The sequence below is a fragment of the Propithecus coquereli genome, unplaced genomic scaffold (genome assembly GCF_000956105.1).
Source record: "Propithecus coquereli isolate 6110/MARCELLA unplaced genomic scaffold, Pcoq_1.0 Scaffold1, whole genome shotgun sequence".
In the NCBI taxonomy this organism is placed as follows: Eukaryota; Metazoa; Chordata; class Mammalia; order Primates; family Indriidae; genus Propithecus; species Propithecus coquereli.
Genome location: NW_012133857.1, coordinates 10230144 through 10253805, shown reverse-complemented (window position 1 = coordinate 10253805; position 23662 = coordinate 10230144). Strand labels below are relative to the sequence as shown.

The 23662-nt window shown below is 61.1% G+C and overlaps 1 protein-coding gene across 1 annotated transcript; it reads right to left on the bottom strand.

The window, feature by feature from the left end:
• Window positions 1-1515: 1515 nt before the first annotated feature.
• NBEAL2 (neurobeachin-like 2) lies at window positions 1516-22823 on the bottom strand. Its single transcript, XM_012665336.1, has 54 exons — window positions 22765-22823; window positions 22099-22187; window positions 21886-22014; window positions 21698-21779; window positions 21478-21602; window positions 21283-21365; window positions 19627-19712; window positions 19245-19527; window positions 18986-19092; window positions 18360-18440; window positions 16933-17016; window positions 16416-16514; window positions 15352-15953; window positions 15140-15272; window positions 14936-15055; window positions 14422-14743; window positions 14131-14213; window positions 13917-14009; window positions 13524-13698; window positions 13273-13406; window positions 12757-12916; window positions 12448-12550; window positions 12125-12287; window positions 11877-12035; window positions 11521-11680; window positions 11300-11385; window positions 10612-11124; window positions 9896-10074; window positions 9638-9797; window positions 9252-9389; window positions 8798-9157; window positions 8557-8706; window positions 8268-8425; window positions 7983-8107; window positions 7763-7898; window positions 7157-7317; window positions 6741-7057; window positions 6538-6633; window positions 6076-6200; window positions 5850-5990; window positions 5606-5736; window positions 5385-5494; window positions 5166-5283; window positions 4968-5065; window positions 4782-4898; window positions 4082-4171; window positions 3887-3996; window positions 3558-3730; window positions 3345-3439; window positions 2997-3113; window positions 2740-2898; window positions 2518-2666; window positions 2052-2187; window positions 1516-1969 (listed from the first exon to the last, which is right to left on the bottom strand). Exons 1-54 carry the CDS (start codon window positions 22792-22794, stop codon window positions 1868-1870), a joined length of 8235 nt encoding a protein of 2744 aa, XP_012520790.1. The 5' UTR covers window positions 22795-22823; the 3' UTR covers window positions 1516-1867.
• Between the last annotated feature and the right edge of the window lie 839 nt (window positions 22824-23662).

Sequence of the window (23662 nt, the reverse complement as noted above, 5' to 3'; positions counted from 1 at the left end):
CTGGCTCTATCTCAGCCAGAAGCAGGCTGGAGATACTGACTGGCCAGTAGGAGGTTCACTCCCAGGCTTCTCAGCATGAGCCCAGGAACCCAACATCCAAAAGCCCCAAGGCAGGAGGGCTTCCTGTAGTGACTATGCTGCCACTCCTCCCTTGAGGGTCAGTGTCCAGTACTCTCCTGGACAGTGTAGGATGGTGTAGGATGACTCTCAGGGGCAGGGGGGGATGGTTCCTTGGTGGGTTCAGCAAAGGTATAGAGCATGTGGGCCCAGAGGTCTGTCTCCTGTTTGGTCCTGGGTCACTTGGGAATTCAAAGAGAGGACCTGAAACCTGAAGAACAGGGCCACCCAGTCCTATCTGGATCCTACAGGGCTGAATCTGCTGTGACCCACTTTCTGGGGTCTGAGGAAGACAGACCTCTGGTCTAGGCTGAGAAGAGTCTAGACCTCTGGTCTTGCCTGGAGAAGAAATGGAGGAGAGACCTGGGGGAAGGCCGTCCGACTCCCCAGTATCCACCAACTCGTACCTGGACAGGTCTGCACCACACCCAGGTCATGTGCATAAAGTCAGCAAGAAATCCAGTGCTGTGGCCAAGTGGGTCTGGGACATGGCAGCAGTGGGGTGTGTACGTTTGGCACTTACCACATGAGGGGCCCTTCCAGAATCCTGGTCAGTGGGTGGGCCTGTGACCAGCTGGGCAGCAGCAAATAGTCCTGGCTTCAGCTTGACCCACTCTGAGCTGCGGGATCGGACCCTCTCTCCACCTCCGCACCCATTTCCAGGTCCACAAAATACGCACACACAATGCAACAACATGCCCGCACTACCTTAACACACCCTAACAAAGACACTGGCACCAGTATGCACAACACTGGCACGACTGCGGGTCTCTAGGTGGGGGAAAGAGGCGGCTGTTGGTTCCCTCCGTCCAGCAATAACCGGGGCTCTGCAGCCCCCAACTCCTTCTGACCTGCAGCAGCCACCCCTTCGCGGGTGCCAACATGGATCTGCTCAACTGGGAGGGGCTGGGGACCAACAGGAAGACGTCGATGTGGAGTCCCTGGGGAGGCTGGGTTCTAGTACGTTGGAGACCCGAGCAGCGGCACAGGGCGGCACAAGAAGGGGTCAGGACAATGAGGGGCTGCACTGAGCTGGAGGGGCGCGACCACCGGCCCTGTCACCCCTATCGGGTACAGGAATGTGCACACAAGCCTGGTCTGGTGGCGGGAGTGCACGAATGGCGCGCAAAGGATCCGACGAAGGATGGAGGGAGCGGAGAAACCACGAGCCAGGGGACGATATGGCAGGAGAGAAACCCCAGGGCCGGGGTCTGAGCAGCCAGGAACACTGAGGCCCCAGGAGTACTCAGGTCAGGGGAAGCCACGCAGAGGGGGCGAGTGGCCCCAGAAGGGGTCACAGACCAGGAGAACACGAGCCAGCCCAGACCGAGACAGCAACCCTGGGATGGCGGCCACGGCAGGCCTAAGCGCCGTGTGCACGCATACTCAGAGCCCGAGCGGCTACAAAACTACACCAGGTTTATTGCTTAGAATGGGAGAACCGGCCGCCTTTAGGAATTAAGGCCACAGGCGGCCCTTGTGCTCTGCTCGGACCGGGACTTGGAAGCCGGGGAACCCCGCCCCAGACTGTGCAAAAAGTGCGCTGCGGCCGCAGAAGCCAGAGCTGGGTCTCAGACAGCCCCTCAGCCGGCGAGGGGCGGGGTTTCCGGGAATGACACCGCCCACCAATCCCTGAGCTGGCCCGGGGTGGGGCCCCGCCCACCCCCTGGTGCCGCGACTCAGCGACTCCTGCGCGGGGCCTCCCGGGCCCACTGGGGGCGGAGCCTGAGCAGCGGGGCGGGCCAGGGTGTCATCGCGCCTCTCCAGGGTTGTACTCTGTCTCGCCCGAGGACACCTGGGAGATGCGCCGCGAGGATCGCCACAGCTTCCGCGCGAACTGGCTGCTGCGCACCTGGTGGGAGGAGGGATGGGGTGGAGTCAGCCAGGACCGCCGTGCCCCGCCCCGTTCGAGGTCCCCCTGCCCCTATCCTCACCTCGGAGGGCTGCCCTGCGCCCACCACAATAAGCTTGCCATCCTCCAGGCCCACGAGCACGTGGCTGCGCTCCTTGGTCACAGCTACACTGTGAATGGGCACCTTCATGTGCAGGGGAGGCGCCGCCGGGAGCAGTCTGGAGTGGAGGAGGGTATATACACGAACCGCAAGGAGGCTTTGCATTCAGCAGATAGATGTCTCTTCATTAGCCCATATAGCCTCTCCTCATTTTAAGGACGGCTAAATTGAAACCCTGATACATAAAGAGATGTCCCACAACCGTGTGGCTAAGGGAGGCCCAGGGCAAGATTTTCCCATAGGGAGATGAGAGGACAGGTAACACACCTTGAAGAATGTATCCACAAACATGTATAGAGTGTGTGGGTGCACAGGGGGCATCCCTCATTATCCTCTGCCAATGACCACCACCGTGAGGGGCCATGAACCCATAAATAATGAGGCTCACTTGTTCAGGTGGAGGATGTGCAGGGCACACTGTGCGGTGCCCAGCAACACAAAGTCCTCTGTCACTGCCAGGGCTGTAGGCTGCTCTGCCAGGGGCAGTGAAGCCCGCAACCTCCCGTTGACTGAGTACAGGTGCAAGGAATAGGTGACCTGAAGGAAACGGAGTGTCAGCAATAGGATCCCAGCTGCCCCTCTGTCTTTGCTGGGTGTAAGTTCACCATACCTGGGCCCCAGGACGTTCCCCTGTTGAGCTCTGTACCACAATCTGGCCTTCAGATCCCAGTGCCAGGTGGGACACAGGTCCAGGCAGTGTGGCAAGTGGAGGCTGCAGCGCTGCCACAAACTGGCCACGGCGTACGGTGTGTATGATCACAGTTCCATTCTGCAGGAAGGCAGCTTAAAGTGCTGGGCAGTGGTCTCTGAGGTGCAGGGGCAGTGCCCAACAAACTGACCCTCCCCAGGGTACATGCACACACGCACCTCGGATCCAGACACAGCCATGTCGAGTTCAGTACTGATGGCCACACAGCTCACTGCAGCCTCATGCCCGTGTAGGACCTGCACAGGCTTTGGTGCCAGTCCTACTGACAGACCACCCTATGGGGAACCAGGGCTGGCTTAGGACTGGCCCCTGGATGAGAAGGCTGAGGCTCAGGACAGTGAAGGTCTTGTCCAAGGCCAGAGAGCTGGAGGGTCACGGAGCCCCAAACTTGCTTATGGCAGTGGAGGGAAGGGAAAGATAGGAGGGCAGGATGGGAAGGTCACTGAGGGGGATGGGCTGCAGGTCTAGGCTAGAGGGACACCTATGGAGCCGCCCACCAGGCATACCTGCTGCAGGAGCCGCCACACCATGCATGTGGTATCCCGGGAGCCTGAGATGAGGTAGATGCCACAGGTATCCAGTGCAAGGCAGGTCACTACATCTGCATGGGGAAGGGAAGGTACAGGCAGAACAGAGTAGTCGCATCCTCCCTGGCCAGCCTCAGAACCCCACCCTACGCCCACATGCCTCATTCTCCCCAGCTCCAGGGCTGCTCATACCAAGGTGGTGGCTGAGCTGGTTCAAGAGCTTGCCACGTGGTAGTGCAGTCACTCGTAGGCTGCCATCCCAGTGGCCACCACTGAACAGCAGCTTTCCGTCAGGGGCCACTGCCAATGCTTGCCCACTCACACCACTGCCTGGTACCCACGGGCCACTCAGCAGTCGCTGCGTCCTGACCCAGTGAGGGAGATGGCAGGTGAGGCCAGGCCACAGGGAAGAGACCCAGGCCCTTGGGGACCTGGCCAGACCTCTCCCCGACAGCTGGCCTACATTCTGATTGGGTACAGGGCATTTATAGCCCGCCCCCACCCACAGCCCTCTGTCCTACTTGGGGCTGCCCATGGTGGGGTCTTTGCTGAAGGTGAAGTAGTTGCTTATGTTGCGGTCATAGGGCAACCAGCTGTGGGTGCCCAGCAGCCCACTGGCACTCACGGTCACCTGTGGGCAGGAGGGGCAGCAGTGGGTTTGGGGCACAGGCAAAGAGGGGGTGGAGCTGAGGTGGGGCCCTGCCCAGTGCACTTACCAACAGGTCTGGGGAGCCCTGGGTGATGAAGGAGTGGGGCTGCCGGTGGGGGACCAAGGCTAACACCAGGGGCACACCGTCACTGACAACCTGCAGAGTAAGAGCAGGGCTGGCTGTGCCTGAGTGCCAGCTGGGGCCCCTACTACACTATCTACTCCCTGGGGCACTACCCTTCCTTTGCCCTGAGTCCCCAGGGGTCACAAAGTAGGCATCACAGACCCAGAGGAGCCTCCAAGAAACAAGCATGAGAGACCAGTGGGCCTTCAGGAGGGCATTTCAGAAAGTCAGTGAGAAGCTGGGATGGACACAGATCCTTCCAGAGTATCAAGCTTGGTCCTCCTGCCCCATTACTCCTTGTCCGCCTAGCCCAGTGGCAGGGAAAGGTGTGCATAAAAAAAGTCAGGCCTAGGGGCAACATTCCCAAACACAGGCAGTAAGGGAAGGGAAGGGGTCTAGGGCTAGATTTCCTCTCCCTCCCAATCTCTCTAAGGCTTTCAGGGTATTAAGTGAGTCAACTTCTTGTCCTGGCCCTAGAAGGTATCCCTCCTGCCCCCATACTCTTCTCATGTTTAGCTCATTCTCCAAGGTGGCTTTAAATCAGTAAGACTGATTTAAGATTCCTATCTGCCCCAAAGGTTGAGAAGGACAGTGGGGTTAAACCCATTTCACAGAATGAAAAGTTGAGGCCCTGTCCTCTCACTTCTGCAAAGAAAGCCTTGAGCTGGTCCAGATGCTGGAAGATGCTAGGTGAGTTAGTGTCCAGACGTGCAAGGCGATGGGCTGCTTCCTCAGCTGAGAGCCGGGTCGGATGTGGCTCCTACGGGCAAGGGGCTAGTCAGCACCATGGTATGGGCATCCCTGCTCCTGTCCTCCAAGCTGGCCTTACCTTTAGCAGCTGACAGGGAGTCTGCCCAAAATTGCTGATAATGCCTTCCAGAGCTTTCCGCTCCCGCTCATCCGTCACGTGGTCCAGGTCTACGGCCCCTAGACAGGCAGGCAGAGCAGTGAGGACTCCCTCTGTGCCCCCTGCATTCACCCTTCCTGATCTGTGCCCACCCTGACTTGAGTCCAGCGCACGGCCCACCTTCATAGGTGCAGTAATAGAAGACATTGAGGGCCTCCTCGGCTGCCGGCCCCCGCTGCTTGTAGCCGAAGATGAGGTCGATCCACTCATGCAGGTGGGCAGATACATACTCTGACTCCTGGAGTGGGGATGGGGCAGTCAGCCAGGGACGGCTGGGCCCTACCATGGCCCCCAACCCCACCCAGCTGCCAGCCTGTCTGTGTGTGGTCACCGCCTCACCAGAGCCTGGCGGTGCTGCTGGATGAAGTCCTCAGGAGAGCTGGCCCATGGGGGCAGCACCACGTCCCCCACCTTCTCATTCGTCAGCTGGAGGCAGCCCAGGTCGAAGCCTGGCACAGAGGACTGAGTCAGCCATGTCTCTGTGCAGGGCTCACTGCTCCCTGGCCGCCCCCAGCCTGTGATCTCCCTCCTCGTGCCCACTGCCGGCGCCTCGCACCTACCATTCTGGTTCTCCAGGAAGTCAGGGAAGTAGAAGAACTCTGGGATGAGCTCCTTCACATCGGCAGGGCTCTCCAGGCGTGCCTGCCAGGCTGCTGCCACTGAGTGGAACTGCCGGTCAGAGCAGTCAAAGCTGGGGGAGGACATGGGCTGAGGTGAGTGGGGAGAAGGTACAGCCAGAGGGAAAAAGAAAGTGGGGCGGGCCCAGGACCTGCCCCCATCTGCTTCCCACCCCCAGGTCCGCACCGGCCGCTCTGCAGCTGGATGTGCAGGGAGGTGAAGGGCTCCACGCGGATGAGGTAGTGCATCACGCCTGCTGCATTGGAGTAGTGGGTGCCATAGTGGAACTTGTCAATGGTGCCTGCCGGGTCCTCAAAGCTCTCATACCTGGGGCCACAGTTAGGGGGAGTCAACAGAAACCCTTCCCTGGCCCATCCCCGCCTCTCCAAGCCCGGCCTGCCCACGTGCTCACTTCTCCCTCACGAGATGAGCATGCTTGGGGTTCACCACACCGATGGGCTTGGACAGGTCCCGGAAGACAGCTGGGTTGCTGAGGTCCAGGGTTGGGGAAACGTAGTCCTGCAGGACCCAGGGAAACTGGCCACCCACCCAGGCGGGGGCTGCATAAGGACCGTGATGGAAGTTACCTGCCCACTCTGCCCTGCCCCTCAGGAAAATGGTCACAGAGCCTGCCCATAGGTCAAGGAAGCAGGACGAACTATTCTGGGACACGATTCCTTTTGGGGAACAGAGGCCAGGAATACAGGGGAGTGGGGGTGGGGTCCGTGGGACAGAGGCCAGGTCTTAGTCAGAGACACACCTACCCAGGACCAAGCTCGTGGCTTGGCCCACTGGTAGGTGCCCACACTTGGGTGAACCAAATGCTGACAGATCAGAGGGACGGGGGTGGAGGTGTGAAGAGTGGGGCCCTCACCACGGGGTACTGAGACAGGTCATTGTAGGTCCTCCCTGCAATCGTGTTGAGTTGCATCAAGTACTCGAAGTTGGATATCTCACGCTGTACCCATTTCTGGAGGCAGATGCAGGCAAGGGGCGAGTGGGCCGGGCTGTCCAGCCCTGCCCCCACCCTCAGGCTTCTGCCCTCACACCCACCACCTCACTCTCCAGGGCTCTCACCTGGGTAAGGCCTGAGGCACGCAGCATCTCCTGGGGGGATCGGCTGCTTAGGTAGCCTTGAGTGGGGGGCCGCAGGCGCAGGAGCCACGAATACACCTGATTCCGCACCTGGGTGTGGTGTAGGATGGGGCAGGGTTGGAGCTTGGGAGCCTGGCAAGGAGATGAGGCCGGGGTCCCGCCCACCTTGCACGGGAAGTTGAGGAAGTAGTTGGCCTGATCAATGAAGAAGAGCTCAAGTGCTGAACGGCGCAGGTTGAAACGCCGCAGGTGGACCTCACGCAGCTGGGCCAGTGGGCGCCGGAAGTCATGGCCGACGCCTGGGGGATGAGGAGTGGGTTTGGGGATCACTCACTCCAGCCCCACCCAGACCCCAGCCATTCCCTGCCATCTCCCCAACCCACTCCACCAGGACACACCCTCCTCGGTTTCCACACGCTCGGGGCTGCCATCGTAGAAGTATATGTGCTGTGTGGTGATCTCCAGCAGCCCTGGGACCACAGCCACTACTGTCACCAGCTGGCACTCAGCCGACAGCACCAGCTTCTCGTGCTGTTCATCCAGCTCTGCCGCCTCCATCCTAAAGACCAACATCCACCTCAGGCTCCAGGACCCCCTTCCTGACAAGTCTAAGGGCCATACTCTCCAAGTGCCATCACATCGTGAGATACATAACGCTCATGCCTCCCAGAAAGTGAGGAGTGGCCCCAGTCCCTGTCCCTTCTCCTACCTGAGCTTCCAAATATCTTGCCAGGACACCAAGCTCTGTCCCCTGCTTCCCCACACCCAGGCCTGCCCACTCCCTGGGGCCCCCATCCTGCCCTGGTTGGTGTCTCAGTCCTACTGTGGGTGCCTAGCTAACACCCAATGCCCCCACCCCACCACCTGATTTTGGACAGTCCTTTCAGGAGACTGAAGTTGGGCAGCAGGAGACAGCCTCAGGGAGGCAATGGCACAGCAGGTGCACACCGGAGCAGGCCCCTTGCCCACTGCCCCGGCCGGGCCTCTCGAGGGGCCCCACTCACACGGTCTCCAATGCAGCCAGCTCATCCTCGCCCAGCTGGTCTTCCTGCAGCTCCTCCGGCGGGGTACTCACTTTGGCCTCTTTGGTCACTGCCAGAGGCAGTGAGGCCTCCTCGGTGGGTGTCAGGGGAACCTCACCTGTAGGGACCAAGGGTACTCAGCCAAAGAAAGGCAGGACTGGAAATATGAGTTGGGTGGACACAGCTTGGCACACTCTCTCACCCAGATTGTCACGGAGGGCGCTAGCTTCCAGGTGAGGGTCGAAATGATGGTTGGGCACCAGCTTCAGACGCATGCGTGAGTATGTCTCAGCACTGGACAGTTTCCAGTGAGGGGTGGGGGGGTCTCTGCAGAATGTCCCCAGTGGTGGTCACAGGTAGGTGGAAGGCTGCAGACCCCCATCCCTCCAAGGCCCCACCCACCCCAAAGGCACTCTGGGGCTTCAGATCGCTCCCTCCCTATCAAGCCCCACCTCTCCCCCATGACTCCGCCCCAAGCCTGGCCCACCTCAGCGCCCAGGCCCCGCAGGGGCTGGAGAGCTGGCGCCACAGCGCCCCCCAGTGCAGCAGGGAGGTTGACTGCTGCGCTGCCTGCTGCTTCAGCACCACGGAGTAGCGCAGTCCCTCCTGGCGCGCCCACCGCTGTGCAGGTTCCAGCACCAATTCCTGGGGCGGGGGAATGGGTCAGTCCTGCTGGCTGCAGCCTGTCCTGCCCCCATTCCTCCACTCTGCCTTGTCAGCTGTCCCCTGGGACCATCTGTGGAGCAGCTCCCTGTCCCCAACCCCGGGCAGCACACCTGGAAGGCCCGACGACTATAAGCACGCTCCCGCTGGCGCTGCTGCCCACTGCTCATGAGCATGTCATAGCAGGCGTTCCAGAAGCCCGACATGAGGTCGTGGCTCTTAGCGTATGTGTCCATTTCGAACTGAGACATGGTGGGCTGCACCTGCAGGATTGGGCACAGAGAGTAGATCAGTGCTGGAAGTGGGCCCCAGCCCCATGTCTCTTCCTGGGCCCCTACCTCCTTCGACAAGTACCTGCTTGTCGATGAAGTGGCGCCATTCAGGTGTGACACAAAAAGCCTGGAAATCCTCAAAGAAGGTGGGGCTGCCATTGGTGGGCGGCAGGGAAGGCAGTCCCCACTGCAGCCCCAGTGGCCCATACGCACGGTCCAGCAGCGTGCGCACTAGTGGCACCAGCCACGAGCAGCGCTCTGCAGCTGCTGCTGCTGCAGGTGGGGGTGCTGCATCCTCGGTGGCCTTCTTGGAGGAAGAGGTGTTCAGCGCCCGCCCCAGTGCAGCCTCCAGCTTGGAGAGCACATAGCAGGCCTCCTCCCGGCGGGGTGGCACTGCAGTCTGCAGCAGCATGTGTAGCTTCACATAGGCCTGGGCATGCAGCTGTGGGTGTAAGCAGGGAGTGGGTGGCACCCAGCCACTCAGAGCTCCTTACACCTGCCACACTCCCTACCCCCATACCCACCCCTGTGCTCACCTGTGGGTCTTCCAGCAGGATGTAGCCAAGTACTAGACGCAGGCCAATCTGTGCCATTTCACGGAGATCGGCTGTGCTGTTGGCCAGGTGTGGCCAGGCTCCCAGGCGATCAAGCAGGCTGCACACACCTTCAAAGAGCTGCCACACATAACATATTCCCGACAAATGTCACCAGACGAGGCCAGGAGTCCATGGGGAGGGAGCGAGGTAAAGTCTGGGCTGGGGCCAGGTAGGGTTTGTGCACACAGACGAGTCCACGCTTATAGGTATCCGTGCAGATGCACCCACAACAGCACACGTGGACTCAGCCACCTCCCAGATCAGATGCCTACAGGCTCGCGTGAACAAGAGTGCTCACGCGGCTCATGCTCCTCTGAGCAACGCACCTTTTCACTCCACAGCTCCTGGTTACCATGGCCCTCAGCACACAGGAAGTCCTGCAGCAGGCGCAGCAGCCAAAGTGCCTGCTGGGTGAGGCTGGCCAGGACTCCGACGGGGGCCCCCTTGATGTCGGTCAGGGCTGACTCCAGCATCATCTCCAGGAGGCTGGGGGTGGGCGAGGGACTCAGGTGTCTACCCTACTGACTGCCTTCCTTGCCCCCAGGCTCCCCGAGGCCCCTCATCCTCCCAAGTTGCCCTTTCACCTGCGCTTGATATAATCTGGGGGGCGCACAAGCGTGGCTGAGGCCCCCAGCTGGGTAAGCACGGAGAAGACCTGGCCACGCTCCCGCCAGGCAGCCTCATCGGTGCCTTCCACGCCCCACCATGTCACTGAGAATAGCACGTTGGTGAGCAGGTTGCACAACTCCTCCTCAGAGGTTTGCTGTGGGCACAGGTGGGTGGTGTGGGTGTGGGCTGGGGAGGGAGGCCATCAGGCTGACCCCTGCCACCCCCACTCAGCACCCCTTGTCCACCTGCTAGTAGGAGCAGCAGGAGGCAAAGCGTTCAGCTAACGGGCAGCCTGGTGCCAAAGGCCTGGATTCTGCCACTATCTGAATTCCAGGGAGAATCCTGGGGTCTCATTGGACTCCCAAGAGGAGATGAGGCAGTTCTCATAGGACGAGCAGAGACTCATCCCCAAACCCAGAAGCACAAGGCAGGACCCTTAGGGCTATGCTGCCCTTGCGGACTCTGCCCTACAGGCTTTCTTGAGGACCCTCTGAAGCCTGGCTGGCATCCCCCACTCTAGCTCAGTATGATTCGCCCTGTTCCACGACCCCCTTGGGAGCACAGCTGCAAGTGAGAGCTACAAGGGGGCAGCAACAGGCCCAACTGGCGGCTGTAGCCTTGGTGGCAGACTATGTGCCAGAGGCATCCTCCCTTGGGTACCATGCAGTGGCAGGGGGTGGGCCCACCTCACCTGAGGGTTGCTGGTGTTAGAGGTGTCGTCCCCGCTAATGGTGGGCTCCGGGAGGCTGCCATCCTCCAGCACATTGGAGAGACTGGAGCTGTGGCGGCCATGGGCAGCAGGGAAGGGCCGCGGGCCATCCAGTGGGGAAGGTGTGCCAGGCTGGCTGGCTGGAGTAAGAGTCCCACTGCTGCTGCCGCCACCAGCAGTGTTGCCTGAGCCCACGCTGGCCCGTTCCAGGCCCAAGTCAAAGGGCATGCAGAACGGGGAGAGAGCATGGTAAAAGGCTTCAGAGGGGCAGGAAACCCCTGAGGGCAGGAAGACTTCTGAAGACTCAGCAGGTGACTCAGTGGGTGGCTTGGGCAAGGCTGGCTCCGGGGAGGTGGGTGGTTCTGGGGCAAAGGGCGGGGGACTGCCAGTCATGGCCGCCTCCAGGACATACAGCCGGGTCAGGACATCTTGCCAGCCAGCTTGTTGGGCCAGTAGCCGCACTACATCTGGGAGTCTGTAGATGAGGTGGAAGAGCTGCGGGCCAGGGCACAGCAAGTGAGGGACACATCTGACCACCTGCCCCCAGACCCTCCTCCTGGGGCCTTTGCAGGGGAGGCCTCCAGAGACCCCTTGTCACAGACAGGCAGAGTGAAGTCCAGAGGGCAGAAGCTGCACCCCATCCCCCAAAGCTTTCGTCTCTCCCACTTACCTGGCGACAGATGTCCAGGCGAACACTGAGGTCAGCCTGGAGGGACAGCTGTACCACAGCCAGCAGATCTGAGAGGTTCAGGCGGTCTGGGAGGATGGGCAGAGGGGCCTGAGGGACTGGTCCCCTATGCCAACACCACCTTCCCTCTTCCCACCTGCCCCATTTTCTTGACATGTCACTCTCTCCACCTGGCCTGCCTCTTAGCCTCAACCAGGTTGTACCTGCCCCCAGGAACAGCTTGTAGAGGCCCTGGCAGAGCTGGGGAGAAACAGTCCCCTCAGGCAGGCAGGCAACGAGACCCTGAAGACCGTAGTCTGGCAGCCGGAGCCGCTGACGGCCCCAGTCAGGTAATCGCTCATTCTGCTGCAGTCTGCGCAGGATCTGCATAGGGTCATTGGGGGATTGTCGTCACGAAGAAGGGGTTACTGTAGGATGGGAAGTCACCACGCAGTTGTGTGGCTCGAGGGAAGGCCTGTGAAGGCAGCTTTATCTGCTGGCCCAAGGCCTGCACCTCCCTGGACCCCAGGCAGGGGCCCCAGCAAATAGGATGCCGCGGTCGGAGGCGGGCTGCGTGTACCTTGCAGACTCGGTCATGCAGCAGAGGCAGCGACCTTGGCCGCACCAGCAGTGCCAGCAGCACTTCGAGGTTCCCTGACTCCAGCAGAAAGACAGCCAAGGACTCCTGTGCCGTGGAGCCCTGCAGCAGTGCCAGCAGCAGGTCCAGCGCACCCACCACCTGGGGGTGCAGAGTCTCACACTGGGCTGGGCCCCCCGGTGATCTACACACCCCTCACCCAAGCCTTACCCTTGCCAACGCTGGCTTACCTGGCCGTCATCACCTGTGGCCGCCAGAAAGCTCAGCATGACTTGTGCGACCTGCACGTCATCAGCCGAGAGGCTCCGCACCAGGAACTCCCGAGCCAGGCCCAGGAGGGAAGTCTGCATTGTGTGCAGGTCGTCAGCAGCCAGGGGGTGCTCCCGCTGTGGGCTGGCAGGTCCAGCATGCACACCCAGCCAGGCCCAGGACAACGGAGGGGAAAGAAATCAGGGAGAGTGGGCAAGTGAGCCGGGGGAGCACACCGTCCTGTCCCTGAAGCCAGAGGCCATTGTGTCAGTTCCCACTGCCCATCTGGCCCCATTGGCCTCACCTATAGTGGGTACGCAGGGCATCGAGGATGAACTGGACCCCGTACTTCTTCCACAGCCTCTGTCTGTGCTCACGGACTACGCTGGACATGTACTGGATGTGGCCTGAGTGGCATCAGCAGAGGGCTCAGGCCACCAGGCTGAGCTGGGCCCATCACATTCTCCAGGGCAGGGCCATATGTGCCTCACACACCCCAGGGCAGAGCTGGATTCCTATCACAGACATCCCTTGGATCTCCCAGAGCAGGGTTGTAACTTCTCAGCCCACACCTGCCCTGAGGCTGGCCCCTTACCCAGGTCCCCACACCTACCGAGGCGCACAGCAAAGTCACTGAAGGTCCACAGGTGAAAGTTGAAGAGCAGATGCTGGTAGAGCAGGTACAGGAGGGGCCTGCGGCTCTCAGCTGCCACCTGCTCCATCAGCAGCTGGGCAGACATGAGCACGTTCATGTCCATGGCCCAGCTGGGAACCTGGGGTGGGAGAAGGAGTGGGGCTCAGACGACAGGCACCACCTGTCTGCTGTGCGAGCCTCTCAGCTTCCAGCCTTCCCCGCACAGCCGCGATTGACACCCATGTGGCCATCTGCCTGCTCAAAACCCTTCGGTGGCTCCTGCTGTCTCTGAAGTGCAGGTCCCCTGCCGCAGCCTATGCTGGCCCTTTCCCCGGATCCTCTCGGCTAAACCCTGCCCAGCCTTTCAAGTCTCCAAGCAAGTGCCACCTCTCCCAAGAGCTTCTCCCTGACTGACAGAGCATCAGGTTCCCCCACCCAGCCCCAGTCAGACAGGCAGACACCCCCGATCCCTGCACCTGCCCCACCAGGCCCCACCTTTCGTAGGAGGGCCCCGATAATGGCGGGCCCCTGGCACTGCACCAGGCTCTCCTGGTTCACCACGTGACCCTGCAGGAAGTTCCGCAGCATCAGTAGAAAGGCAGCCACTGCATTCCTCTCCATGCGTTCCTCTGCCAGAAGGGGAGACATGTGTTTCAGGGGCCTGCCAGTGGCCACGAGACCTCAAGCACTCCAACCCCATCATGCCAACATTCCCTCCCGGCAACCCAGGCGCCAGGGACACTTACCTGAAGACTTGCCCAGGGGGAGAAGTAGGCGCTGGGTGTTGTGGCCAGAGGTCAATTCAGGCCCCACGAGGTCATGTGTTTCAGCCGGGCCTGCCTCAGCCTCTTGGGGCTGCGCTGCCACTCGGTCCAGCAGAGGCAGCAGAGCACCCATGCCCCCGACGCAGTTCACTACATCCTGGGGGCAGGGGGATGGTGGTAAGGGGGCGCCTCCCAGCCAGTTTCCTACCCGATGCCTCCCAGCAGACCACCAGGCCTGGGAACCTGATGCAGGGGAGTTTTGCTCTCTTGCAGTGGAGACCCAAGGCCCTCCCAGGGGGCCACCCCCCACTGGCTCCATACACACGTGTGCCCCATGCTCACACCTCCACATGTGGCCCACACGTGCACACGCACCTTCACGTCCCAGGTCTCCACCCTGTGTCCTGTCAGGCGGCCATCCAGGCCATGGCTGGGAGACAGGTCCAGGCAGATGTTGTTCTTACAGGCCTGGGGTAGGGGAGTGAGCTGGCAGCAAGGTCGGATGGAGGAGCGGGGAGCGGACAGAGTGTGGGAGCCAGGGCAGCAGCACGGCTGCACTCCCCACCCCCCACCCCCCACCCCACAGTACCTGAGGGGAGTAATGGAGAAGCAGTTTGCCGCTGAGCTCATGCAGCTCGCCCTCAGGCTTGAAGGGTGCCGTCTCATTGGGCCCTGAGGGTGGGTAGGGGCCTCAGACTCACTGAGCCCCTGGCTGCACCCCATCCAGAGCCTGCCTCTTCCCTGCCTGACCAAACAGACCCCCAGAGATACCTTCTCTGCCCTGAACCCTTAGTTTCTGGCCTGAATGCTTCGTAAGTCCCAGGCTCTGGGTCTTGGGACAACGGGGTGGGGGCTGGGCAGGGCGGATGGTGCTGCATACCCAGGGTGCACAGGATCCGCACAGCCGCTGCCTGCAGGGCTTCATGGAAGATGGCCACAGCCCCAAGCTCGCCCTCCAGGGACGTGGGGCTGCCCCACCGAGTGTCCTGTGTGCCTGCAAGGGTGGAGCTGATGCCGCCCTCCTGCAGGGGGGCCGCCAGCCCGGACCCCCAGCCAAGGCCTGTGGAGGCTGGGACCGACTGGGAGCGGGTGAGGGAGGGGTGAGTGTGAGCCAGGGCAGCGGGGACTGGTGGCGTGGGCAGCCCCGTGGTGGTGGTGGTTGTGCGGTGCCCAGCAGAGCCGATACAGCAGGAGGAGAAAGGCTGTGGGGCCAGGGTTGGGGAGCAGTCAGGTCGCAGCAAAGCCTCGGGCTCCACCGACATCCAGTTCCTCAAAGTGACCTCCGAGGCTGCACGGACCCCAGAGGCTGAGGAGACCTACAGGGGTTCCAGGCCCCCCCAACCATGTTCCAAGTCCCCCCTGCCCAAGACCCCCCCAAATCCTGCTTGACACACCTCACTGAGGGAGGGGCAGCGAAGGGGTGCTGTCTTGACCAGATGGCCGTCTTTGTAGACATGGACCAGGTTCTGGCTGAAGGGCCGGCGCCCAGGCACATGGACGATAGCCACACAGTGCTAGAACAGAAGCCACCACATCAGGCCACACTTGGGACTTGGCACCCCCCTCCACTGGGCCACGTGAGGAGGACGGGGGCTCACCCAGGCAGAGTCGGCAAAGGACGCTTCGGGCAAGCTCATGGTCAAGTACTCCTTCCGTGTGCACACAGCCACCACCAGGGTCCCAGCCGCCGTGAAGAAGGCCTCAAACCCTGAGCCACTGCTGGTGAAGAAGCTGGGGGCAGGCAAGCCAATTATGCTGCCTGTCCCTGCTCACCCTGGCAGGCGGGCCCTGGCTTCTGGCAGTGACCCACCTGTATAGCTGCTTTCGCTGGAGTGGCCGGGTGGGGGCTGGGGCAAGCACTGCATCCGTGGGGTGCAGACAGAGCCAGGCATGGAAGGTGAAGCCAGGTCCTGGCCATCGCTGCACAGGGGGCACCATGATACCCGCCATGCTGGGTGTGAGGTCAAAGTAGCGCAGGGCACGTGCAGGACCCTGGTGCCTGGCCATGCCTGATAAAGCTCGGATGATAGCACCTGCGTGTCGTGCCTTCCCAGCCTCGGCTCCGCCTGGCCCAGAGTCCAGCCCTGGTGGGGGGCGCAGCAAGCGACGCAGCTCCAAGGGCCTTAATGACACGCGGCCCAGCGCTTGCAGCAGTGCCAACAACTGCTCCTGGCAGCGCGCCCCCAGGGATACCCCCATGCTGAGTGTCTCCAACAGGCAGCCCACCAGGCCTGCCTGCACACAGGTGGCACGGCTGGCAGGGCAGCTGTCACAGAGCCACCGGAGCTGTTGTGCTAGGAAGAGCTGCAGCTCGGCTGTGGGCAGTGCTGGTAGCCACTGCGTCAGCACCAGCACCGGCTGCTCGTTGCGGATTGGTGGGGGTGGGCACGTGCTGTGGTCACCCTCCACAGCCTGTGGGTGGAAAGAATGATAGTCCCCGGTCAACTGTGGCACCCTGCCGACAGGGGAACTTCCTGTCCCCATTTACTTGCCTACAGCAGGAGAGAGCAACATGGGCGACCCCATCCTGCCCACAGGTTGTGTGTGAGGCTCAGAGGGCCACTGGTGACCGTCACTACTAACAGTCCTTCAGCACTGGTAACCCCTGAGCCTCCGCTGTCGGTGTGGGTTGACCTCACCCAACTGTGTGTTTCTAGGATGCCCCTGGCGCTTGCTAATGTTTAGTTGCCTCTAAGGCCCCACGCAGTCCAGAACCCTCATCCGAGTGGCACTGACGTGTGGCCAGGCTACAGGTCACACCACATACTGGCCACAGTCAACACAGTCCCCCAGGGTGGGGAGCCCACCATCTGTGGTAACCCTGACTCCGTCCCGGCTGCCTCTGGGACCCTGGTCCCAAGCTCCTGCCCTCACCATGTTGAGCAGCTCTTGCAACAGCCGATGGGTGGGAGGACCGTGGCTCTGCAGAACCTCCTGCAGGTGAGGGTAGCCGATGCGTTCCTTAAATACCTCCTGTGTAAGGTAGCGTGTGAAAGAAATGAACACATGCACGGGCCCTAGGGCAAACCCATACCCATGGGAACCCTGGAAGGGCTATGCCTCTGCGTCACCGTGCTGGCAAGGGTGGGGGTGCAGAGGAATTGGGGCATGAGTCCACCTCAGAAAGCTGCAGATGTTGGTTAGCCCACAGGTATCCCTCCCCCATCCAGCCCTGACCTAGGACATCCAGCTCCCAAGGACAGACTGGTGACCATACCCACCCAGCGTGCTGAGCTATGCCCAGGCAAGTAGGACGGTCACCTCCTCAGCCCACTTGCTTTGCTCCAGGGAGCAGGATTCTTATGGCCACCAGCCAGGACAGTTCTGGGGACATGTGGTCAATTTAACTCCATCCCCATCCCCCACTGCAGCCGGGGTGCAGCGGTCTCACCTTGGCTGATGGGGAGCTGCTCATGATGCAGGTCAGCACCCTCACTACATGGACTGCAATGGCATCTGTGTCTTGGTCCAGAACCTTGGGATGGGGAGGGGCAGTCAGGAGAGGCAGGGGACAAGATATCGCAGCTGGCAGCACCCTGCAGTAAAAGAGGTGCAGGGCCAGGCATCCCAAGGCACATGGCTTGTGCTGGATTAGCTACCCTGTCAGGGTACCAGGCCCTCTACTTCTTGCCCCAACTGCTATGACCCTACCCTGAATCTGGGGCCCTCTCAGAGCAGCTTGGCACTCTGACAAAGAGGTCTGGAAAGAAACCGAGGCTGGGAAGGGCCTCACTGGGACAGATCAACAGTGGATGCTCTCGCTGTACCCCCAACTCCCCGCTTCTCTGGTGCACTTAGGGCCCCAGCCCCCACCCATCCCCACTCATCCCCACCCAAGCTCGACACAGGTGTGCAGGCAGGCCAGAAAGTGCCCCATCACCCACAGAGATTGACAGAGGGTCAGGGATTTAGGGGCAATCAATCACGGGATGTTAGAACCAGAAGAACCTTCGAGACCTTTAAGTCCTACCCTACCCCTGTCCCCTAGATCCAGGTGGGGACACTGAGTTTCAGCTGGCTGAACCTGACAGCCACAGGCACACTGCTCACTCCCCCTGTCCCATCCTGAGGGGCTGAGGGTTTAAGGAGTTTGTCAACAGGTGCTAGGCCATATTTTGACCTCAGGCAACTTTCTTCCCTCCTCCAAGCCTCAGTTTTCTTATCTGAAAAACAAAGGGGCGTCGCCTTGCCCCACCTGCTTTGTAGGTGAATGGACGCGCAGGCTCTTGGGAAGTGAGCACGTGCAGGGACACCCAGGGCCGAAGACAAGCCAGGGCAGGGCTCTAGAGGTTGGGGCCCTGGTGCTGAGCCACCAAAAAGGGTGCCCCGAGTGGAGCCCCCAGCTGACACCTGGCAGCCTTCCCCAGCCCTGTGCAAGGTGAGGCAGGGGCACATCATGAGGGGCTGGGGACTCCCAGTAACCTACTTAGGGTGGGCACAGGAAAGAAGTAGCCCCATGTGGGAGACCCCTCCTCTGTGAGTGACCACAGCCCAATTCCTGAGTATCTGGGCTTTTGTTTCCCTTTCTGAGAAAGCGGGGTGGGTGGCTGAGAGTTTCGAAGGTTCCTTCCAGCTTGGCGCAGCCAAACCCCAGGTCCCGATACTACCACCAGGCAGGGCATAGACCACCTCCTGCCCTGTTCCTTAGGATGGGGACTTGGAAGGCAGGTGAGACAGCATGGGGGACCCACGCCCATTGCTAGGCCACATCAGGCCTGACATACGTCTGCTATAGTGCAGGAAAGGCTCAAAGAGGGAGTCCCGGGGGTGGGTGCCCAGGGAAGTGGGTGCCTGAGCTGGTCAGCCCCAGCATGGTACCTTCTGGACATCGGGCTCTGTCAGTAACCGGGTAGCCAGGTCACTGTCCCCCTCAGGGGGCGCCCGGGCCTGCAGGTACAGCTGTGGGGAAGGCGGAGGGCACAGCGTGAAGGAGGCAAAGAAGAGAGGGGAGGAAGATGGGGGAGGGCGGGGTTAGAGAAGGACCAGGGGCAGCTGCCAGGGCTCTGCCCCAGAGGGAAGAGCGTCCCCACTAGGCCAACAGGCACTAGGGAAGAATGGGGTGCTGAGCCGCCCATGCCCTGCTCAGTTGGGCAGTCGGGGGCAGATGAGCAGGTGGAGTGGGCACTGCGTCTGAAGCAGCTGAGCCCTCCTCCAGCCCCTGTGCTTGGGGCCAAGGAAAGGGAAACCAGGGGCCAGGAAAGCTCCCTTCCTTCCATAACAAACCCCTTCCTGTGGGATACACAGCCATCCTTATAGGGGCCTCAGGGGGACAAGCCCTTGTCCCTGCACCAGGCCCTCCCACTGAACCACAGTCTGACCCACCAGCTGCAACACCCCTGCCTGGTCGAGCCTGTCTGTGCTCAGCAGCAACTCGGCACCTACACGTGGCTCCCCCAGGCTCCTCCCATTCCAGGTGCAGCACCCCCAGCCTGGGCCCCACCCACCTTGCTGTTCTGAATGAGGCGAGTGAGGTGTTCAAAGCAATTGTTGCTGAGGAAGGTAGCTTGCAGCACTGGCCGGTCCTCACATGCCAGCATCATGGGGATGGCATCTGTGGAAAGGTCAATGGTGAGGCCCTGCCCAGTCCCCTCCAGACAATCTTTAAAACCTTCTCTCCCATGTTGCCCAGTCCAGCCTTTCCATCATCACTTGGGCCTTCCCCTTGTGGTACCCCTCCCCAAGAGACTGGGCGCCCATACCCACCTAGCATGCTGACCCGCAGGGTGACAAAGGCCTCTTCAGAGCCCGAGCTCGGACCAGCTGGCCAGTCGGCATTAAGGACGTGGAAGTAGCCCTCAAGCAGGGCACGAAGCTCTGGCCCTCGGGGGGGTGCACGGCTGGCATGCAGGACATGTACTGCACCCACTAGTGCCTCCAGCGCCAGTGGCACTAGGCGGGGGTCCTGGGCTGGCACATGGCCCCAGGCCCGCACCACACCCAACAGGCCCTGCACAGAGCCATCGCTCACAGCCATCTGCCCGTTCTCCTGCAGTTGTGACAGAGACGGGTAGTGGGCAAGAGGCTCACCCAGCAGAGAGACCTGAGACAGCCACCCTCTGGCCCACAGGCTCAGCTCCCAGCCTACCTTTCCCCCTGCAAGGACCGCGCCGAAGAGGTGGATGAGACGCGACAGCAGCATGGGAGGCAAGTGATCTGCATCCTGCAGGGTCTCTGGGTAGGGGGGTGGTGGGCAGGGCAGGACAATGTCACCAAGGTTGCAGGGCTGTGGACCCAGGGGACTGCACAAGAGGTAAGTGCCCTGGGGTGGAGGGGAGAGGGAGCTGGGCCAAGTAAAAGACCGGTCTGAGGGAGAAGACCCGGCTCTGCCTGGGGGGTCTAAGAAGTCATGGCTCTATTCTAGGGGGTCTGAAAGGGACACACCCTTCTTTAATGGTCTTGAGGGAACATGGCCTTGCCCTGAGAGCCTAGCCAGTTCTGCAGATCCTTAAGCCTCAAAGTGGGAGCTCCCGGGTGAGCACATCCCTGCTCTGCTTCCCCATGGTGACCGAGGGTCAAATCTCCTGCTCCCTCTGCCCCTGTGACGGTTAGAGCTTCCCATGCCCTGCTCTCGGGACCCTGCTGCATCTACTATACTGATGCCCCCCTCCCCCCAGTGCCCTCACTGGGGACTTCTAGGGGCTTTCACAGCCTCGTATGTGGGAGGGCCACCTGGCTCTGCTCCAGCAAAGCTGGACAGGATGTCAGGCCACGGACTGAAACCCAGAGGGCAGAAGGGACCTGCTCAGGGTCACATGGGTAGGGGAGGGGTGGCTGGCACAGGGTGGGAGGCCTCCCTGGGGATGGGGCTTTAGAGATGAGGCCTGAGAACGCAGTTGGCCCATGAAGGCACATGACACAGCATGGGCAAAGACCCTGGCAGGGGTAAGCAGTAGCACTCGGGATGACAGAACAGGGAGCACACGGGACTGGAGAGAAGGGCTGTGGGGAGGAGTGGGATTTGATCTTGACCATCACTGAGGGATTTACAACAGGAAGAACAAAATCCAGTTTGTTTTAAGAAGAGCATCCAGGCCATAGGAGAAGGGAAGCAGGGAGCTTCCCCCAACAGCGGCTGCCTCCCCTCTGGCCCCAGGCCCACAGCTCCACGGGGCACCACAGAGGCACTTTATATCCCAACAGGTCACCACCTTCCCATAGCCCTGCCTGCCCCTGTGCAGGCCACATCCCACCCTGAGCCCATCTAATGTCCTGGCCAGTCTCCCTCCAATGAGAGGAGAGAGAAGACGCAGGACAGCAGGGTCGCCAGGGAGAAGATGTGGCCAGAGGTGTCCTGGGCACCAGCTCCTCTGGGAGGAAGGGAGCAGGAGGTGGAGACCCTGAGGTAGCCAGTGTCTCCAGGAGGGGTGGAGCCTGCGTGGAGGCTACAGGGACAAAGGGATTGGAACAAGGAGTTTTCAGGTGGTCTAGATCAGAGCAGGGTATAAGTGGCTGGGAGGATCCAGGAGATGGGAGGGAAGGAGGAGGGCACGTCAACCCCACCCTTTACCTGGCGGGGGCCCTCACTCCAGCCCAGGAAAGAAATTACTCATTTTACCCAGGTTTGCCCTTTTTCTTCTCTCTGTCCCTGAACTCCTGCTCAGCCTCTGGAGGCCCCCTCAAACACTCATGGCTGTCCTAGCCCTGAGTGCAGCTGCCACTATGCTATGTACGGGATCAGGAAACTGAAGGAAGGGGCCTAGGTTTGGGGGTGGGGCCAAGTGGGGCAGGGGCGGGGCCTGACCTCTGAAGAAGGTGCTGAATTCACAGGGAAAAGCAGCAGGAGCGAACTTGTATTTGCTCTTCTCCTTGGAGCTGATGACTTCCCTAGGGGGTGAGGCCAGGCACATGAGCCCAGCTCTCACCCCTCCTCAGTTCCCTCCACACCTCTGCCATAGACCAAGCCCCCAACCTCTCCCCAGCCTCCTCTGGGTCTCACCCACTGTGCTGGCGCCGCCAGGTCTGGTAGGGGTCAAAGAGGCCCTCACAGAGGAGTAGGGAATGTAGTGCCACATTCTCCAGCTGGGTCCCACGGCCCTCCTGTGGTGGTGGCTGTCTTTTCAGCTATAGGTGTGGGGAGAGAGGATGGGGGGGTTAGCCCAGCCATGACTCCTGCCTGCCTCTTCCCATCCACCCCAGCCCCCCCAAAGCCACCTCACCTCAGCCACCAACCCAGTCAGCAGTGCCAGCACCCGGGGCACTAGCACTTGGCCCCAGCCTGCCTCTACATTCTCCAGGTTCCTGGGGGAGCAAATGATGGGAGAAGTCACAATAATTTATTGTCCCCCCAACTCCCTCCGGCCCACAGCTGCAGGCCCCTGCCCGTGGAGGGGACAACAGGGATTACCTGCAGAGAATGATGAAGAGCTTGAGCAGCAGCAGGGCTTGCTCCAGGTCCGCCCCGTCCAGCTGCTCGGCCAGGACATGCAGCGCATCCAGTGGCAGCACCGGTACCTCTGCACCTGACTCCTCTGGCCTGCAGGGAGGGGAGTCACTGGGGTGCTAAGGATCCCCCAGTCTCCCTGCCCTGGCCCTGCCCTCTGTGCAGACCCAGCCTCACCTTCGTGGCTCTAGGGAGGACAGTGAGATGGTCTTCTCGAAGGCACCTACAAAGGCCTTCAGCCACTGCTGCAGGTAGCCCAGGTCCTTCTGCAGGCAAAGGAGTTCAAGGGAATGGTGGTGGGGGAAGGGGGACAACAGGGGTACAGCGATCAGGGGAGGGACAAGGGGGTGTAGACAGAGGTATAAAGTGAATGCAGGTTGACACAGGGCATGTACAGGGATTAAAGGCAGAGCAGTGGGGGAGGGAGTACAAGAACTTGGAAGGTCAGCATTAGAGGACTGCGGTACATCCAGGCCCCTCTCTGCTTCTCTCAGCCTCCTAGTCTCTGCTCCCATCTCTAATGTTTGTGACCCAGGCAGGCCAGACACTGCCAGAGGAGGGGCCTAAGTGGGGTGTGGTTGTGGCCCACAGTGGTGCTGGGGCTGCAGGAGGTGTCCCAGGCAGCAGCAGCCCCCTACCCAGGGTTTTGGGCTGGGTCCTCCTCTGCCACCTCCTCCCAGCTCAGCAGCCACCACTCCAGGAAACCTTCCTTGACTGTGGACCCCAGGACGCATGTGCACCACTGGACAGGCAGACCCAGACGCACGCACATCCCCCGCGACGTACAGGTGGCAGAACGCCCTGCCCTTGCCCTGGGAATCTCCACCCGCCCTCGCTAGTTACCTGGACCCCAGGCCCCAGAGCAGGTTCCATGGGCAAGAGGGGTAGCGGCAGAACCCAGGTCTGGGCGCCGCCAGGGAAACTTTGGTGTGAACGGGAAATGTCTCCTCCCGCCCCGGACTGGGGCAGGAAGCGCAAAGTCACGGTGGGGGAGGGGGGCCGCTTCCTCCCGGCAGACCGCAGGGATGTGGGGGGGCCAGGGCACCCTGGGCCCAGCGAGACAGGCTGCGAGAGACCTGGCCTGACGCTGGGGGTGGAGCGTGAAACACAGAGGGCGGGGCCATCCTACCGTGGGTGGGGCTTGTGGGTGGGCTCTGGACTGTGGGCTGGAGACTAGTTTTACAGGCATGAGATCTGGGCCTGGAGGAGCTCCCATCTACCAGCGGGTCCTGCTCCCTGCTCCTGTAGCAATCTTCATTCAAGGCACCCACAGGTCCCTAACCTGGGTCCAAGGCCTCAGGACCAGGAGATGATGTGGAACACCTGCTCATACATACCTTTGCCCCACACCCCATGTCCTGGCCTTTCACCTGGACCCTGCAGGTTTCTTTGCTTAGGGACACAGCTGAGGAAGTCCTAGGCTAGCCCTAATCTTTCTAACCTCTAAGCCCCTCCCAGGGCACAGGTTGGGGGGGGTTGTTACCTATATCTGAGCTCCTCCTTATATCCCTCCCTCCCTCCATGCTGGCCCCATCTGGAGCTTCCAACCAGTTGAGCCTAAAGGCAATTTTCTTTCTCAGAGTCAGAGAGGTGGGGCAGGGACTAGAGTGGAGAAGGATGAAGAGACAAGGGACACATCGTGGTCAGCACCCAGCAGGCCTGAGGCTGCTCCCCAGGGGCCATGGACCTCATACCCAAGAACCTCCAGAGTTATCTTCGGATGAAGCTAATTTTTGTAGCC